This window comes from Numenius arquata, chromosome 20, assembly GCF_964106895.1.
Source record: "Numenius arquata chromosome 20, bNumArq3.hap1.1, whole genome shotgun sequence".
Taxonomy (NCBI): Eukaryota; Metazoa; Chordata; class Aves; order Charadriiformes; family Scolopacidae; genus Numenius; species Numenius arquata.
The window spans coordinates 2411860-2431255 of NC_133595.1; the positions used below are offsets into that span (position 1 = coordinate 2411860).

At 42.8% G+C, this 19396-nt stretch overlaps 2 protein-coding genes across 3 annotated transcripts in view; one reads left to right on the forward strand and one right to left on the reverse strand.

The window, feature by feature from the left end:
- CAPZB (capping actin protein of muscle Z-line subunit beta) overlaps nucleotides 1-1497 on the reverse strand; it is a 77198-nt gene extending 75701 nt beyond the window's left edge. For both annotated transcript variants that reach the window (XM_074161759.1, XM_074161757.1), the window contains exon 1: nucleotides 1243-1497. The gene's annotated coding sequence lies outside the window, so the exon portion shown is untranslated. The remainder of the gene's footprint in view (nucleotides 1-1242) is intronic.
- MICOS10 (mitochondrial contact site and cristae organizing system subunit 10) lies at nucleotides 739-18344 on the forward strand. Its single transcript, XM_074161760.1, has 4 exons — nucleotides 739-844; nucleotides 12138-12185; nucleotides 12803-12912; nucleotides 15829-18344. The coding sequence occupies exons 1-4, from the start codon at nucleotides 769-771 to the stop codon at nucleotides 15835-15837; spliced, it is 243 nt and encodes an 80-aa protein (XP_074017861.1). The 5' UTR covers nucleotides 739-768; the 3' UTR covers nucleotides 15838-18344.
- Nucleotides 18345-19396: the final 1052 nt, after the last annotated feature.

Sequence of the window (19396 nt, forward strand, 5' to 3'; positions counted from 1 at the left end):
CTGTTTACTCTAATATTAGCACCCAAATGTATAAAATACCTTCTTAACTGTGACATCCTTTTCTTCCTAACATTTTTGAGCTCCTTTTCCCAACTAAGCAAGGTGTGGGGCCTACATTGTGCTTAAGTAAAAGAGGCGATCCCTGGGACATCGACAGAGATTGGCAACAGCTGTTTTTTTTCACACACCTGTACGTCATTTCAGGCCCTGAAGAGATGTTGAAGACAACCAGCAAAGATACAGGAGCTGTGTAGGATGCAGCACCTCTGCGAGCCTCAGTGGGGGAAAATATACCTGGGAATGCGTGTCCAGCGGGACATACTCAACCCTTCGGAGAGAGAGATGGGACCCTACAGCACAGATCGGCTCTTACCAAGGATGAGGTGAGAGCCCTCAGGGGAGCAGGTCGACAAGGGTGGGCCCAAGCCAGGGGCCTCTGAGATGACGGGGATCCTGCCTTGAAGCGAGGGATATGAGGCCTCATAAATACATAGTGGGGCCCTGCCTGAAGAGATGGAGCCCAGGAAGGGCTAGGGCTGTGGTGGCCCTGGGCCTACGAGGAAAAACGGGCTTTTGGGCCAAGCCCAAGGTCGAGCGCGCCCGCCATCGCGCCGTCCCGCCGGTAACCTTGACAACGGCGGCCGGGACGGGGAGTGTGTCCGTGGGGAAATCTCGCGAGATCTGGCGCTCCGCCACTTGCCCGCGCCGGCAGATCTCGCGAGAGTTGCGCGGGGGAGGAGGCGAGGGCACGGCCTGAGGTGGGAGGGGATGGCCAAGATGGCGTCGGAGGGCGAGCTGGGCAGGAAGTGGGACCGGTGTATGGCGGACTCCGCCGTCAAGCTGGGTAAGGGCGGGGAGGGCAGGGCGGAGGGGGAGGACCCGGGGAGGAGCGGTGCCGGTCGGCCGGGCGCCTCGGGACTGTGAGGGCAGCCGCCTGTCCGCCCCGGTGGCGCGGCCGGGCCCGGTGAGGAAGGGCCCTGTGAGGCCCGGTGTCTTCCGCCGCTCCGGGCCTGTCCTTGCTCGGTGGCGGCCTCGCCGCGCTGTGTTCCCGGGCGGGGTGTCCTGCGGTTCCTCTGTCAGCGCAGGGCAGCGCTGCCCCCGGGGGCTGGGGACCGGCACGGCGGGAGGGAGCCGGGCGGCCCCGGGCCTGACAAGGTGACCTTGGCCGCGGGCACGGACCCCCGCTGGGCCCGCTGCCACGGTCGCCCCGGGGCTCTTCTCCCCGGCCCAGTCCCGGCTTACCCGCGATCCGGTAGTGGAGGGTCGGTTTTGATCTCTGGTTACTCCCTGTGTTGAAAATGAGAGGTTTCCCTCGGAAATCTCCCTCTGCGGTGAGCTCCGCAGCCAGCGGGCTGCCTCCTGCCCTGAATGAATGGGCCCCGGGTAGGCATAACCGGGTCCTTAAGTGCCACGACCTTGCCCGCCTTTAGTTTCGCTATGACGACGGCGGCTTGGTTTTCGAAATCTGTTTCTGCTGAGCTGTTCACATCACTCAGTGGACGAGGTGGGCTGTGTTTATTAAAAGCAGTACGCAGCGTGACACGCTGATAGCTTTGGCATGTGTTGCTTAGTACAGTGTGCGCAGTTTGACATTGAGAAGCTTTCCGTCCGGTGTCCCAACCCTGCAGAAGTTGTGCCTTTTCTTTATGCAGGGGAACAGCTCCGTTGTTTTTCTTTGATGCTTATTTGTCCTTAAAGTTAGGATTATGCACAGGCCTGCAGTGTTTCAGATCTACAACAAACCATGCGTAACATTTCACTTACAACTGTGAGTTTGGTGAGTGATGGTAGTTGTGTATGCGCAATTCAGTGTTCTTCATGTGACAGGCTGGCAAACGGACTAGACAGAGGATGTGGCTTTATGAAATGTGTATATGCAAGCAAATCTTTAAATGCAATGTATCGAACAAGAAGTGAAGTATCTGACACGAAAGGTATGTGTTCCATGTTGGTGCAGAAGGCTCTTTTAGAACATCAATAATATCTGAGAAATGTGAGTGTTTATTTCTTGTTGCAGTGGTGGCCTTATTCTTGAAAGCTGATGAGGAACTCGGGGTTTTAGTTGCCTAATACTTTTCCATTAGAGACGATGTTTAATAATTTTAAGTAAACTGAAACTTCCATTGTTTATAACAGGCCTTTGAAAAGTGTCAAGTGCTCCAGAGCAATGTTTTGCCTTATGAAATTCTATTCAGGTTTGTCTGACAAACATATCCAGATATGTTTATGTTTCCATAGCATTGGTTGCTTTATCATAAAATATTAAGTATGCCAAATTATAAACAAGAACTTGTTCCATGCTGCAGCTGTACATGTACATGGAGTAACCCTGTACGTGGAAAGTCTCTCCGGGAGGCTGAAAGAAGTGGAGACGGGGCTGATTTCAGTGCAGCGTGTCTCTTCAGCAGGCCTTTTGTTTTAATTTGGTGTTTTCTTCCATCCTAAAGTAGCAAAAGAAGAAAGAAAATGCACTTAGACTTTCTGCACTAGTGCTGTAGACCAAGGATTCCCAGTGTTAGCTTCATCGTGGTATTGAGTAGAGGTCTCAGTAAAATTCATGTTTTTCATTAGATTGCCCGAAAAGGGCATATGGGCTGCAGCTCTTTAATTTTATCCGTAGCACTAAACCCAGTGTGGTGGCCTCAGACACGTGTTTCTCTTCATGTGTGATAGCATTTTTCTGTTTTCTGTGCTTTTACAACTGATCCAGTAACTGAAGCGTCTGTGCTGACAACCTCCTCCACGATATTAACAACAAATGGCTCGGTATGAACTTTGGAAGTCAGAACAACCCCGAAGTTGCTTCATACTTCAGTAGCTTGTGACTGAAGATGATGATGGCCTTTAAATGTGAAGTGAGTCGGTGTCCTAGCTGTGCAAACTGTTAACCGAGTGCTGACAACACCAACTCTCCCAGACTGTCTCAGTGGAAATGATTGTTTTCTCTGCAGGGACTTTCAAAACATGCGTGGTTCTGATGATCGTTTTTGTAATGTTACTGCAAAGTTTGCTGGAGTTTCCAATAAACTATCAAGGGTGGCTGAAAACTGGAAGGAAAGAAAGAAAGAAACTAAACTTTCTTACTTAAGAATTTTGTTGCTTGTCATGTGGGATATAGAAGTTTACCAAATCCTCACTTTTTTGTCGGACTTTTCCTTTTAGTGGCCACAGTTTCCTTCCTGTACATCCTTTGCATCCTTCCTGAGCGCTACTGCAAGAGAGATCCTTCCAGCCGATGGCTGGGGAAAAACATTGTGATTAGCCCGGTGTTTCCCCATTCCAGACCCTGTAAATAAAGGAGAGCACTGGATTTCTGAAGTCTTGCAGGCATGACACTTTTCCAGTGTCTGTGAGAACCATAGAGACAGATTACTCTTGTGGTTTAATTTGAGAGCTGGAGGGACATTGGAAACAAGAGAGTGAGAAGGGGAGGTAGCAGCTATCAGGATGTCTTTATTAGCAGTAGTATTTAATAGTATTAATAGTACCAAATAATACCTGGGGGCTATGCAGCCTGTCCTATCTTGTATTAGTCTGTCAGGTTTTCCACTACAGTTGCTTCAGCCAGTTTTTATAGTTGACTGTGTTGGTTGTAGTTACGCTGTACTGTTTCAGTTGGAGATCAAGCTCCTGGAAGAAACTTGATGTCCTGCCACTAAAAATACATATTTATCTTATGTTACATCTTTTGAAATGCTGTATTGTATTTTTGACGTCCTGGTCACTACCTGTGTGCGTCTTGTAATTTAGTATTAAAATTCTTTCCTTTTTCCTGTTAGTTCAAAACAGAATATGTTGTCAGGCGTTTTTAAGGCCGTTTTCAATTTCAAAGAGTTAAGTGCTGTAAACCTTATGCTTGCATAAAACATCAAAATCTTGTTAAATAGAGTTTATTTGCTCACCTCCTTTTTCTGCTAATGATGAGGATGGGTCTAGATATTTTTGTTCCCCTCCCCTTTTGAAGTCTAGCTGTAGCCACAGTGGTTTGTGTGCGGTGGGGCTGGGTTGTGCTTTCCTGGTTGGCCAGGAGGTTTCTCTGGTGGGTGATCCAGATCATGCTGACTCCGGTTTCGCAACATTCTCAAGACTTTTCACTCGTGCAGTCATTTAAATAATTTAACTTTCTGTTCTGTCTTTCTTCCTGATACTGATTTTTCTCACCCATGAGAAAAGTTGCTTGTTTCATGTGTGGGGAAGGAAAATTGAACTACAGGGGCTTTCTTTTTCTTCCCGGCTTGAAAAGCTTTATAAACTCCTGTGTCCTCACCAGGCTTCACAACCATTGCTTCCTTTTTATCAGTAGAGCTCTGCAGAGAAGCGTTAGGGAAGTAAATAGTATTGTGGTCTTCTTCCATCTTACTGGCTTCAAACCCTGTTTAAAGGGTTGGTTTGTTTGTTTAACTGATTGATAGTTCATGCCTGCTTATGTGGAAAGACAGTTACTCACGAAGGACTGACAGATTTGTTTTTTCTCGCCGAGGCTATAATTTTGGACAAATTATTATTATATGCCGTTTCTAGGGAACAGGGAGGCAATAAAGAGTGTGTGTGTAAGGAGAGGGAGAGTTGTGTTCCTGTGTGTCGGTTTGGTTTGCAACTGTTGTAGTTTTAAATGAGCTGAGCACTGTAATTTACCTGATTTTCAAAGGAAAGCTGTTTGCTACTTGGCTTGTGTGTTAAGTTGCTGTGCTGAAGTTTGTTTTTTTTTTTTTTTTTTTTTCAGGAGACAAATGTTTTGATGTATGTCTGTGTTCGACCAAAATTCAGCCTGGAAGCGTGTAAATAACCCAGTGTATTAATGTTCATTTTCCTCTAATCCTCTGTTTTGACATCTGAGAATAAAACGCTTCTAATTTCCATTTAATAGGAATGTTTTAAGAGAAAAGGGCACTTTCAGTTCTCCTGCAACTGTTAACATGATTTCTTCTGGCTTGCATCATCTGGCCTGCTTGAATAGCTGTTTCTGTTAATGGCAAGGGTGAAATGGTATTGTTTGTGTCATTCCACAGATTGAATGTTTCAGAACGAATCATTGTATGGATTGCCATGTCACTATTTTTAAATAATCCTTCACATGGTTATGAATAGGATAAAGTCAGTCTATATAATGATAAAACTTGATTATACTTTCCAAAAACTGGATTAGACTTTCTCTAAATATACAAAAATCCTGAAATTCCTGTTTTGAAGTGTTTTTTTTTTGCTTGGCAATCATAATGTGGCCATCCGGTCTTAGCTACCAGGTCAAAAGACTTGGTCTTCATTTGGGATTTTGTTTTTAATGCTGGAGAACATGAATATTATGCGAGCACACAACCACATTGTTATGTGAGCTTTGTTTGTGAACCCGAGTTATTTTCCTTTGTCCTACAGGAGAAGATCCAATCCTACGAGCTGTATCTTGTAGCAGACCGAGTAGAGTAAATATTAACTGCTTATGGCTTAGGCTGTGATACAGCCAACGGAAAAATGTTTCATTTGGAAAAGGTGGACAGATGCTGTTCTGAGAATAGGCTTTTCGTCAAAAATCTAATAGCAATATTTAGTTATGTTGTTAGCAGAGTTCTGAATACAGTGGCAGTCTATGAATTAAAGAGCTATTATCATCTTTTGGAAGAAAAAGACAGGAAAATCTTTAGGAATCCAGGTCTCTCCTTTCCTAACTACATTCTATCCTGCTGCTCCCTTTGGATGGCCATCCGACCTGAGTCGGGAAGCTCTGCCCTGCCTTGATGTACCCGATCAGCTCTGAGGGAAGCCCTACTCGACCCTCATTCCAGCCTGCTCTTGGCAATGCTTCTGGTGTGCATTCGGAAAGAAGAGCTGTGACATTTGTCTGATAGTGCAGCCATTTAAAACCCCAGACTACGTAAGATTACCTCTGCTGGAAGTGAACCCAAAGCGCACTGACTTCCTTGTCCTCCGCATTAGTGTGTTGGTAAGATGCCAGCTGTGCCTTCTTTGGGAGGTGGCACGTGGTGACACTGTCCAGGGGAAGAGGACAGAGACTCTAGCCAAGCGATATCCTAAACCACTACTTTGGTCCTTGAGACGTTACAGCAGTAGATGGGAACAACTCTTTGTTCTTTGTTATATCGGATGTAGTTCTCTAAGGAAAATCATTTTGGGGCTGCTGGCACATCCTTGATGGTAATAAATTAATAGCGAGAGATTTGAGAAGGATCAGGCTTCTTTCCTTCACGTCTGCTAGTGAGGTGCCACCGTAACACTTCTTGCTCTAAATTGCTTCTATTTCTTAGACGGGCCAGTAGACGTCAGTAATGGTCAACCTACGTTGGCTGGGTGTGAAGGAGCGTGTTTGCCAACTCTCTGTTAGGCTTGCCCTAAATGTGGACGTGTTTGCTCCAGCAAAACTTTTCTTTTTAGCAATGTTGTTGTTTTCAATAGTGGAATGTTCTGTTGCGGTAAGACAAGGTAGAGTTTTCTGTCAGAGGTGTATTTTCCATATGGTGAGTATCTTGCGGATTTCTTATATACGTGCTTCTAAAGCGGGTGTAACCCTGATTTTGTCTAAAAACTCGATGCAATATCGATGAGATCCTTTGTTGTGCTGTCTATTCAAAGATCAGCTTCCACTCTTCTTCCCCCTTTTATGAGTGGGAGGAAATTTGTGTGCCCAATTGTCTCACCAAGGATGTGAGGATGAAGAGTTTTTGGTCCGGCTCTGAGGCTATCGCTGTGATTGCTTGGCAGATCATGGGCTGACAGCGATACCTCCCGCCGCTGTGTGTCCATCTGCAAAAGTGCTGATGTTTATCTAAGGTTTGGGCAGCGGTTGAACTGCAGGAGTTCTTAAGGGTGAAAGCGGCCCCTGAAAGCATGTCGGGATTTTTGTATTATAATGGTATTTGGATATTTATGTTCTGTCATTCCAAGTATTCTGTGTTACTACAGTCAAACGCTGGAATAAAACAAAACACACTTTTTTCCTGCTTCTTCCTTGAGTACTCGGTATATGGTTTCACTATGTTTTCTTCTAGTGTTCTTGCTCATTTTTCTGTCTGCTATGTAAACAGTCCACACAACGGGGGAGATGAGAATGAAAGCTTCAAAGTTGGTGTTTGAAGAAAATCTGATTGCTGCCATGAAAGATCTTGCTAAGAGTCTGCTTAAAATTAATTCTCTCTGTAAATAAGTGATTTCATGGTCTCGGATTTCTAGCTGGTGTGAAGTGCTGCCCTATAAAGGCCCTGGTGTATGAAGGAGGCTCTCCTCCCTGTTTCTGCAAAACAATTATCTATGTATCTTGTCAAAATGGGATTGGAGGGGTGCAAGACGGAACACCCTACAACAGGAGGGAGATCATAAGTTTTGAGAGTTGCTTGCCTTTTTTGTTTGTTTTGAAGATCTTGACTTGTCTTGGGTATTTCCTTACCTAAAGCAATTTTTAGTTCTGGACCGAGCTGATGCTTATGTGAAATGTCCCAAATCAGGCCCGTGGATGAGATTTGCTGTTGGACCTTGAAGCTGTTGCTGTCACTGTCCCCAGAGAGAAACTAACAGAGCTCGATAGATTTTTCTTGATCCTAAGGCAAGCTCCCTTTCTAGCTGGGAAGAAATCTGTTGGGACAAGTCTGTGACCTATTTTAGAGAGTCTTGTCTGTACAGAGCGGTTGCTATTTTCTTAGAACAAGAAGCCACCTTCCAGGAGCTCCGTCCTCATTTTATTTCAATCATTTAGTTCTTTTAATTGTAAAATAAGGGAATCTGAAGGAGAGGAGGCTCTGAGTAAGAAATGGCAGAGGAAAAGAATCTGATGACAAAAAGAAAACTATTAAGTAATTTAAAAACTTCCAGCTGCTATAGTAACGGCAACACATTTGCCAGATGTCGATGAGCGTATTTTAATCCTTCTATTTTAAGTTTCAAGCTATTGAAGAGAAGTCTGCCTAGGTGTGGCAGCCTTAATAGCTGCTTCAGCCCACAGCTACTTGGGTAGCCTAGGAAAGGACCGTGTAGAATTGCTGTTGGAGGGACTGTTGATTAAATTTGTAGAAAAAGCTTTTCCCAGATGTTCTTATGGGGCAGGAGCCCATCCTGAAGATTTGTGTTTCTCTCCGAGACACTTTTATGATGTCCTGTTGGGTATACGGCACGTGCTCTTCTGTGTGTTAGATTGATTTGAGGTACTGTGACATTTTTCTTGGAAGGTGTACGAGCCAAAAAAGTAGAATGAAGAAGTTTGGGAGACTGGGCTTCCTGCCTAATCCCAATTCTGTGTGGCTGTGCTGGTCCGTACGGCCGGGACGCTTACTGGAGGGTGGGAATAAGATGTTCACAGAAGTATCCTGCCCGCTGTTGACACTGACTGTAAATGAGTTTAAGCTGAAGTGATAGATGTAGGGTGGAAAAGACTGTTTTTCCAGTCAAACGTTTTAAACTGTCAGAGGAGGTGAAAAATGCGTTGTACTCTTTCCTGTGGCCTTTTCCTCCAAAGAGTCTGTCATGCAAGAAAGGGAGGGAAAATGTGCCCAGCCATGGATCAAGCCCTTAGCCTTTCCATGTTCGTTTGTTTTTATTGTAAGGTAAACCTTTCATGTTTTATTGTTAAGAAGTTAAAGCCTGGCCTAGAGGTGCTGATCTTTAGCAGAAACAGCTGCAGACCCAGCGTCCCCTGGTCAGGTGGGAGGCTCTTTGAACCAACGTGTTGCCTCTTTAAAAGGAAATTGAGCATGTGAGAACTTAAACCTGTAAAACTCATCAACAGCTTTGCCATTGTTTATCTCTGGTGTAACTTTATATAGAATTAAAGTGAAAAGCGTTACTTTGCTTCCAAGGCAAGATGGTTTAGCTCCCCCTTGGTCCTGGAGACACAGGAAATGACCACATAACCACAAATACTTTCTAGTGGAATGAAGATGAGTGACAAACTATCCACAGAAATAGATTCTTAACCAGACAGGCTAAGAAATTAAATGTAGCAAAAGCTTCTGGTTTTAAGTTAAAACCAATGCCTAAATGTTAAAACCGAGTAGAAAAGAGCAAATGCTGTATGTGCGCTGGCTGACGTGAGAGGGCGGATCTGAGCATTTCTTGTTGATTGGGTGTTGGGGTCAGCAACAGTTTTCAGCTTAGACTGTAGTCTGTTCCTCGGTAAGAAAAGGAATGAACCGAACTGCCTTTGGGACGAGGGAAGCCAAGGTATTGGTTGGCTTTGTTTCTCAAGTTGTCCTTAAAACCAAACAAGCATCACCTCTTAGATCTCCTCCTTTACTTCTCTCTAGCATTTTCATTAGTTAAAGCAAGGCTCTGGGTATCTTCCCATCAACTTTTTAAACTAGTCAGCCACTCTGTTCCCCTTCCTGCTGCAACAGGGTGCAGTTACAGCCTCTAAAAATGACGCTGTGCATTTTCATGAAAAAGATTAATCCCTTCCCTAGAACCAGGCTTCTCACTACTTCAGGAAGAAAGCTTTCTTAGGAAAGACCGTTATGTCTTGACAAGTCGGTGATGCTGGACAACATCTGCTTAACAGTGGTGCTGGGTATTAGAGTGGGGGAAGACCCAGGTTTTGTTTTAGGTTTAGGCTGAGTTGCAGTTGGCAGAAATAATAAATTTTTCACCTTTTAAGCGTATCCTGTAGCTTCCGCCGTGGCCAACAGGAAACAGCATTGATGGCATCTGCGTGGAGGCCGTACAAGCGGGGGTGTAATGTGAGAAAGCATCTGAAGGAGGTGAAGAGAATACAAGATAATGATTATTTCTGGACGTAGATGGAAAGAAGCTGCATTAACCCTAGCTGCTTCCTTAGTGCAGACTTTTCTTAAGACAAGAAAGCGAGCAGTTTACCACCACACTGGTGAGAAGAATGTGGGTTTGACTGGTAACGTGGAAAATGTGGTGATATTAGAAACTGCCTGGGCTCTGCATGGGGATGATGCAGAATTTGTCATCCTGTAAATCATTTCTCATTGATTAGCTAAACTGTTTGCATTGGCAGAGGGGATCTTCTCTTGGACAGGAAGCATAGGACCAGTACCGCTCTCTGGGTGACAGGCCTTCTGAACCGGACAGACAACAACGCCTAGTGCTGTCTGAACAGAAAGTAATTCCCTCCAGAAAGTCCTTTTCAGACCTAGAGTACAACAGCCCAAACCAAAAAGGCAGCGTAACTCCGAATTGTAGGAAAAGACTGGCAGAGGGAGTCGGGTCAGGGGGCCAAACAGTTGTCCGTTGGATGAATTCTTGAAGATAGTAATTATCCTTAATAGCATAAACATTCTGCGAGAGCCAACACCAGCTGGTTTATAGCAAAGGTACGGGAGGAAGGCCCTACTTGGGGAGGGGGAGTGGAGGAATTAGCACGGATGAACTGCTGCTCTTAGTAATGCATGATGTCTCTTCCAGTCTGCGGATAAACACCGGTGAGTGAGACAGTGTGAGCGGTTAGCTCTTTATACAAGATGCTCCAAGCGCTGTTATCTCTCACTGTCTGAAACCCAGAAAAAAAACCCTGAAGCTCTGAGCAAACATCTGAGGAGCTGAGACTTTTCCTTCGCTGTGCAAATGATTAGAGTGAAAACCTGACCTTCTGCAAAATGCTCCCTTTCTAAAATGTCTGGGGGAGTTATGTCAGGACCACTTGGCAGGCGGTCAAAGTTCTTCCCAGCAGTGGCATGTTTTGTAAGCCTACTCTGAAGTTGTAATGACCTGGTAAAGTAGTTACCTCTGTCACAATTGCAAAATCTTTAGTAAAATGAAAAGAGTTTTCAAAAGCAACTCTGATTTCCAGGTCTCAGTAAATATGGGTAACGAAGTCCTAAGAGGAGACTGAACATGAGGGAGTTTGCTCAGATCATCTTTTTGGTCATCTCTCTTCTAATGTTTGAGGGTTTTTTAATCAATGAAAACCGTGGGGTGCTTAGTTAATTTACTAGGCAGTGCAGTAAGTATTGTTTCAATAATCTCTGCCTCAACAGGAGCTACTCTTTGCAAGGAAAAAGGTTTAAAGAGCAGAAGGAAACTTAGAAAAAAAAGGAACGTACTCCTATACGCCAAGAGGGTATAGGATTCTTTGGCATTGTTCTGGACTGAACCCACTTAGTAATGCCTTCAACAGGAGCTTAAATAAGGTTCACATGCTTTTAGGATGATTTAAAAAAAAAAAAGTATTTTAATTAATAAAATTTGTTATACTTGAGTTAGATTTCTTGTATTGAAAGGAGAGAATTGAAACCCACAGCAGGGTGTGTTTACTGGAAAATAAACCCAAAACTCTTAGGGTTTTTTTTTAATGAGCATGTGCATGCATGATAATTTTTTTTTCATTTTTTTAAACTTTTGTACTTCTGTGTCTTATCTAAAATTCTTGTCTTCAGTGGATATAACTAAAGGTAGAATTTACCCCCCGAGCTCAAAGTTTTCACTGTTTTATTTATTGAGTCATGAGAGGAGTTTTGCAGACTTGCCTGACTTCTTGCAAGAAGTCATAAGCGCACCTTCCAAGGAAAGCAAAAATTATTTTTAAATATGCCAGCCCAGTGGATAATTTTTTTTTTTCAACTGCTGCAGTTATTTCTATATATAGTATAAGGATGTGAAAAGTCACTCATTCCTAATGTGTTTAAATATGCTCCATAATGAATGTCGTGGATGTGAAAGATAAGCAGCCTGGAGCTTTCTTTTGCAAGGTATAGGGTAACACAAAGCATCAAAGTTTTGCTGCCCTCAGGACACACACTGAAGTAGTTAAAAGTAGTGAGATAAACGAAATACAATAAGATATTCATCTGCAAAATCTAAAGCTCAAGGACACAATAAGTTTTCGTTTAAGTGTTTCTCATTTGCTGACAATGAGCCAAATAAATCTTAATTCCACATTGTGGATGGTGACAGAAATTCAGTAACTTTCCCTGGGATGAGATCCTGGTTCGTTTCCCAAATCTTTCTGGGAATGTACTTGTGTATGTTGGGATTTTAATCTGAATTAGTTGCTTACAGTTACTTAAGAAAGCAAGAATTACTTTTTTCAGAGTAGCTATTTAAGAGCATTTTTGGTTGGTGTGCGGAAATAACGTGTAGTCTGATATTCCTGAGAATTACTGTAAAGAACTAAGTCATTTTCCATTACTTTGCATTGTCTAAGTCCTCACTCACTGCATTTTTTTTTCTTGCAGGTGCTGGATTCGGATTAGGAATTGTTTTCTCAGTCATCTTCTTCAAAAGTAAGTATACTTTTATATATAATGTTGACTGCCTGGTTTCCTAATTTCTGGTTATTGTAGGTGCAGTTTAAAACCAACAAGTCTTCGAGGTGTATAAAACTGCATCAGCTCATTAGACCAATTCTTTCGTTACGTAGGTCAGGTCTTTTCAGTTGAAATGGAGTTACCTAAACTTGTAACTGTTGTGTAACACGGCTGTTACACGCGGCGTCTCTCGAAGCTCCTACTGTGCTCAGCTCAAATTTTGGAATTGCAGGAAACCTTGAGCCAAATGGCTGGAGCCGTGTGTCTAGACATCAGTTTCTGCCAGCTTGTATCAGTTTTAAAACTGATCTAAATTCTGTTTTAGTTATGCTTTGGTTACACCATAATTTTCAGTAATATCTTGAATTCAGAGATTACTCTCCATTAAATCCTAAATATGATCTCTTACTGTTACTCTTGTTCTTCTGAAGTGGTCTGGGTTTTAGATGATTGTTAGGACTAGTAGAACTTGAAAAGGCATCTTCAGTAATTTATTCTTTCTTGGTGCTTATTTAACAATGCCATCGCAGTCGTGTGAAATGAACAGCTTTTCTTGACTTCAGCTTTTCCTCTCGGCTTTCCTTCCCCCACAGGAAAGACATGGCCTATCGCTTTTGGGTCAGGGATGGGGTTAGGAATGGCTTATTCCAATTGTCAACACGACTTCCAGTCTCCATATCTTCTCCATGGTAAATTTGTAAAAGTAAGTATCAGTACTAGTTAATATTAATAGGTAACAGTTTCTAAGTTAGCATTAAATGGTACATCAAGACACCTTTTAAATGGATATTCCTCTGCCTTTCCCAAAAGAGCACTAGTAAGAAGAAACTTGTGTTGCCAAAGCAGGGGTGATTTTCCTCTTCTTCAGAAATTTTTAGTGTCTGGTGTGTTTAGCAGTAAAGTTACTAGACTGAAAACACAGAATTAGTTTAACAGATCCTGCAGGTAGTTTTTTCCCACAACCTGAAAGCACATATAATAAAAAATCCGTGGTAGAAAAAGATGAAAAACTAAACTTAAGGTAAGATTCTGTCTTCAGACTTTGAAAGAGATGAACTGGGAAGAAGCATGTCAGGCATGTCAGGTAGATCTGCCTGGGGAAGCAGATCTTTGATCTTCTGTGGGGTGTTTTGTTTTTTTTTTTCAACATGAAAAAACTAATCACTTCTAAGTTTTGTGGCTTGTTTGGCTGGATAGTAATGTAATAATTAGTCTGAAGAAATTGTACGCTTTAAATAGTTTTGAAGAGGATGATTTAAATGAGTTTAGTATTATCACTGACCATGTTGAGAGAAAATATTTAAAAATAGATTAATTAGCAGGAACCATTTGTGTGCTCGCAAACTGCCTACAGTGCACTAAGTCCACAAACCGACTCCATTAATATTTTCTTTATTTCTTCACATGTAAGATTTGGGGCTGTTTTTATGGTAATTTGTGGCATCTGGAATAAAAAGGAGTGTGTGTGCCAATTTGAGATCCCCAAAGCGTTTCACTGATACCAGTGGAGAGGCATCCACCAGGACATATTCATAGTTACTTTAGCACTACAGGAAGTACTGAGGGAAATTGTTCTGCCAGGAGCACTACACAGAATGCAGAAATTATCCCTGTATTGCTCATCTGCCTGATGAAGGAGACGTAAAGGTGTTTTTAGGCTTTTTCCTGTTGCATCTAGAGCTGAAAGCTAAGTCCAGTCCTCCTTAGATTTACTGGCGGATGAGCTTTCGCCAGCCTTCTGCAGCCCTACCTGTTTACAAATACCGTCTTCAGCTGCCTGTAAAGAAAGGGAAACAACAAGATTCTTAAACAACTTCTTCAGAATAAAATATTTTGGATATCAACCTAGAGAAGCTGTGACTTAGGTGCAGCTGATACAACATTGCCGGCTACAGCCCACATTCAGAATTCTGTGCCTGACTCCGGCCAGATGTGTTAACATCAAACCATCGTAGCTTCCCACACCATCCTGAAGGGTATTCCTCCAATTTCTGTCTCCAAAAAGAAACTGGAATGCCATGTCCGTGGCTTCATGTGAATCGTAAATGGCTCACATGTTCTGAGAGTGCGTTATTCATTCAAGGATGCTCGTTATTAGGGATGCTGGGCGACAGAAAACTGACTTTCAGGTCAGCCTAGTAAAGGATTTTGTTTGGATTAAGGACTAATCTGTGCTCTGGAGCAAGGGTGGTCCTTCGGAGCATGAGGTAATTGAAAGGACACTTCAAGAAGAAGCGCAGCTGCCTGCATGGCACAAGACTAGACAAATAGTTTCCAGTGCAGTGTCTCCACTGGCTTTCTCTGGCACAAAGAGGCTGAACATGCTGAGAGAGGAAAGATGCGGATGAAGCCATCTAATGGTTAATATCATTAATTCTCTCCAAAATGTCGTGTCATGAATAATGGCTCCAGGGTTATTACAACAAAATTATTCCATTTCTGTTGGTTAGGAGCATGGAAAATGTTGTTGAATTATCACTCATCTGTTTTTTTCCTAGAAAATACTAAACCCTGTAGGACTTCCTTTACAAAGCAGTTTCTGTTCAAATGCGAACTTGTCAAAATGTGAGAGTCTGCAAGAAAATCAGCTTTATTAAGACAGAGAGAGAGAGAAGCGTAAGGTGGATTAACTTGAACAAAATTGATTCTAGTTTTCCAAACCTGTCAAGTTCATAGGATCACAGAATAATTCAAGTTGGAGAGGACTTCAAGGAGGTCATCTAGTCTGACCTCAAACTGGGGTCAGCTGTGAGGTCAGACCAGGTTACTCAGGGCTCTATCCAGTCCGGAGTCTTGATTCTTCAGGATCAAGTTCTTAATTCTGAATCCTGTGTGAGAATGAGAGAGGACAGAGGACCTTCATGATACCAAATAATCAGGAGATTACAAAGCACCTTTGCAGCTGCTGTAGCTGTAACTTGGGCCATCACACTGCCCAGCCTTTGGGTTAGTAAGTTGATCATGAAACACTAACACCAAGAGCCATTCATCTAGGTCAAGAGACTACTTAAAATGAAGAAAAATTCTAATTTGTAGTCATAAGATCCTGAGCGTTTTTTAAGTAATTTGATGAAGTGGATGTCACTGTGACTTCAGCTGAATTTAAAATCAACATCTAGCAATTATTTCAAGGCTTAACCCAGTATAGCTGAGAATTGCATAACCTAAGGTTTCCTTGCAAAATGGAGAGAGTCCTATTTTTTGGGTTATTTAGCCTGTATTATTTATCACCCCAAAAACTACAACCTTGTTACTTTGATGTGCAACAATACAAGAAGTTTGACAGCCGGAGCCTTTCCTCCTGCCCTGTGTGGCTTTGATTTCTGTCTGATTTCTGTTCAATCTGTGAATAGTTAACTTGACCAATAATGGGTTTTTTTCTGAAGTACCCATTTTATCAGAATGGAGGAGTTTATGCATGAAAACATAGCATGCTTCTGGCATGAAAATAGCAGCTTAACTTCTCCGTACTCAACTTCTGGGTCTAGCAAAGGATGAAAACTTTAGCCTACCTTCTGGAAATGTTACAGAGCTAAGTGGCTTGCTTTACATCATGCAGCACCTCCCATGTAAGGAACCCAAATGGCTTTTTAATAATATAAGCCTTCTTGCTTTACAGGAACAGTGACTAATGACTAAGACTATCCCAGTGGGAAGGAAGGAGAAATCAATGGTTATTCCTCAGGAATACTGAAGTGCCCCTGGAATAAGCCAACATTCTTCAGTAATGATCACCAGTAACTCTTTATACTCCAACAAACTGTTTCTGTACATGAAACAAAATTCTGTTGCTTGTTTTGTATCGTGTCTGGAAAGTGCAAGGAAGAGCTCTTCTGGGAAATAAATAAAAGGAAAAATGGCCTTCTCTGGTGTGTTGACTTTGTATGTGGGTGAGAGAGAGAGAGAATGGAAGGAGAGGACTTCAATTTGAGTACCTTGCAGCTGTGACCACCTGGGTAAAAGCCACTGTGAGAGCTCTTCAGAAAAGACAGCCGTCGTATGTTCCTCGCCACTCTTGAAAGGCACCCCCCATCTAACGTACAGTTCAAAGAAGCGTTCCCACCTCATAAATCACCCACTAGACCCCTGCTGCTTGTGCCGGTGTTTGGAGAGGAATATAAATACTCCCATGTCCTGTTTGTACAGTTGCCCTTTAAAATTGCAATTTTGTCTTCTCCAAAGAGGTAGAATGCAAAAGGGCAAATCCTGACTGTGTGACTGATGCAGGGAGAGTCAGTGCTGCCTCTTGTATCTCTGAGTCTTGGAGTGACCCAGGTTTGAAACTTTAGTGGGCGAATTAAACTGATGCACAGGCCATCTGGCTCTGAGCTTAGCTTTTAGGCTGATTGTTTTTTCACCCCTCTTCTGTGGGAGAACATATAGGTTTCAGTGTCTGGGAATGGGTCACAAATATTTAAAACTCTTTATTACCTTGGCAAATGACTGGTCCAAGTACTGACTTCTACTTTACGTTTACCCCAGTCCTTGTAATTCCTTGTTGGCATGTTGTCTACTGCTCTTCTGCTGACTTGAGAGGTCATCTTCACCACTTCTTTTACTCAGCACAATTTTCTAGCTAGTGAGATGGCTCTCAAGGACCTCTTTTTTTTCTCCTGTGCTTGCTGCATGTTGTCCTTGTAGCACAAGGTAAGGGAATGGTATAGATGGATAGGGAGCTTTCCTTTATCGAAAGCCTGTTCTGCTGCTTGGTGACTGCTGGCAGATGGAAGAGCGACAAAAAAGTTCCTCTCCAGAAGGGAAAACACAATGGAAAACAAGTTGTGCAATATTTGTTTTTTAAACCATGCCAAAAAAGGAAGGGGATGGGTTGAGGGGCAGCCTTCTGAGTTCAGATAGCTTGAGAAATTCCTTATCTTACTGAGCAGTGGGCCTGAGATGGGATCTGGATCCTACAGCAGTCCTGCACCCCCACGTCCCCCTGGGCACTTGTGTGTGGATCTTGCGCGCTGAAGCAACATGTTGAGCTGTGCCCAGAGTCAACAGAAGCTGAAGAGCTTGCCTTGAGCAACGGACTTGTGAAATAAAATAGCTTTAATGCCAGAGCAGCATTAAAGACTGTCAAAGCATGATACCATCCAGGACCATTGCTTGAGCATGTCCTTGTTTTTCCACCTCCTCCCTTGCCGGACTACATTCATCAGTCAGGTCAAAACAGCTTATTGGAAACAGGATCTCTTTTTTCTTCCCAATTTTGAATCATTTTATCTGGCCCCAATTTTTAATTTGAACTATGTACTTTGGAGCCATTGCTGCTCTGTGGTTTGGAAAGTGTTTTTATTGAGTTCTCTGTGTGTGTGTGTGTGTGTGTGCTGCGATGGTAGCGGTCAGGTTCAGCTGGAGAGAAGAGCATCAACCAGGGTAAGAAACAGCAGAACCAAAAGCGGTAGCAACGCTCTGAATATGATGACTGTTAACACGCAGCTGGTGCTGTGTTATTTGGGCCATGATGGTGGCTTCCATTTTTATTTATTGTCTCTAAATGAGTTGTCCTGTCCTGGTGTGCTCTGCTTTAGTTCAAATATGACTTCCTAGGGTGAATTCTTACTTAACGTGATCTACCATGACCCATGATCAAGTGGTTCTTCTGGCTCTGCGACTCAGGGTACCATTTGTAGACATTGATTCACAATGTGTCCTTTATTGCTGGAGTGAGAATAATCAGAACGAACTCTTGCTCATTACTATGAAATCCACTAGGGCGAGCGTGGAAAAATTGCACAATTTTAAAAGTGGAACTTAAAATTTGTAATTGCTCTTTAAAAGGGGTAACAACTTAATTTTCTTGGTTTTCACAGTTGCCTTGTTGTTGTGTTATGTATATGCATATACAGCTAGCACATAATTGGCCTGTATTTGTTTTGCTTTAATTAAAGTTGTATTATTCAAAACCTATTTTTGAACCTGTCCATGTAAGCTGTGCAGAATGTCTCCTTGTGAGGACAGCTCTCCTATTTCCTTCTCTGGGAATGAGACCATGCTGTTCCCAACTGAGGTTGGAATAGGAACGGTTTCCTGCTGCTTGATTTCTAATTACATAAATGGAAGGGGGAAAAGTGGAAATTCTAAGTACCAAAAGGCATGTTAAATTTAGTATAATACACTCATCTGGAAACTATCACATTTTTCCTTCTTTCTTAAGCCTGCTGAAATCATTGCTTCGTCTTAACTGTAGCGTGATTTGGATCGGTACCAAAAAGTGCAAACAAGATAGGCCTAAAAAAGTCAGGTGTCCCTACCCAAAACTTAACGAGACCTTTTAATGGAGAAGTTGCTCTATCACCCTCATGCAATTTTAATAGGAAAATGGTGAGTGTACAGTGGGTAAAGAAACCATACCACTATCTAGGAGAAGGAAAAAAAAAATTAAAATGAAGCTGTTTGCTGAATAGAACTGGTTTTGAACATTTAACTACTCCCCAAGTGCTTGACTGGCCGCAAATCTGACTCTTAACAGCTTGATTAGATGTCTGCTGAGGCTTTGAGATGAATAAACAAGTCACGGAAAAGCAGAGACTGCAGGGAAAAAAAATATCAAGCTGCTTTTCTATTGTTTATCTGGGTTCTTCATGTTTGATCAAGATACCGTCATTTCTTTGTATTTCAATCATGCCTAGGAGCCTTAGCCAAGATCAGGACCTTGCTGTACGTCGTGCTGTACACACAAATAAAAACCAGTCTCTGCCCTGGAGAATTTACAAACTAAACAGATGGGATTAAGGGAGGTAGAAAGGTTTATAGTTCCCATTTTAAAGATGGGAGAAGCTGCAGCCAAGGTCGGTGATAAGTCTTGGAGGCAATGTGGCACGCAGCTGGGACTCTAATTTGAGCCTTGAGCCATCGACTCGATCAGCCGTCCCTTTCTGACTCTCTTTTCGCTTGGCAGGTCATGGAGTCTCAGGGGAAGCTGCCCACTTCGTAGTCTGGGAGACTCCAGAAGGGTAGGTTCTGCAACCATTTGCTATACTCAAATTGCCCCAAATTAATGGCAAATCTCTGCTGAGTTAGGAATTCTGTTTTATTGTCCAGCAGGTGATTGCTTATAGAATCACTAATAGGTGTAAAACACTGAGGTCCTCGATATTGATTTTGGTGTGAATCTGATATGGAGAGAAAACACGGAATTGTATTATCTTACATTGAATTGTCTTACCTTGCGTCTCGTGGAA

Bases quoted from the DNA above. Each gene is read 5' to 3' on its own strand.
- MICOS10 (XM_074161760.1), top strand. From the start codon at position 769: ATGGCCAAGATGGCGTCGGAGGGCGAGCTGGGCAGGAAGTGGGACCGG. The intron at 845-12,137 runs GTAAGGGCGGGG...TTTTTCTTGCAG, and splicing joins GGACTCCGCCGTCAAGCTGG to GTGCTGGATTCGGATTAGGA. The intron at 12,186-12,802 runs GTAAGTATACTT...CTTCCCCCACAG, and splicing joins CTCAGTCATCTTCTTCAAAA to GAAAGACATGGCCTATCGCT.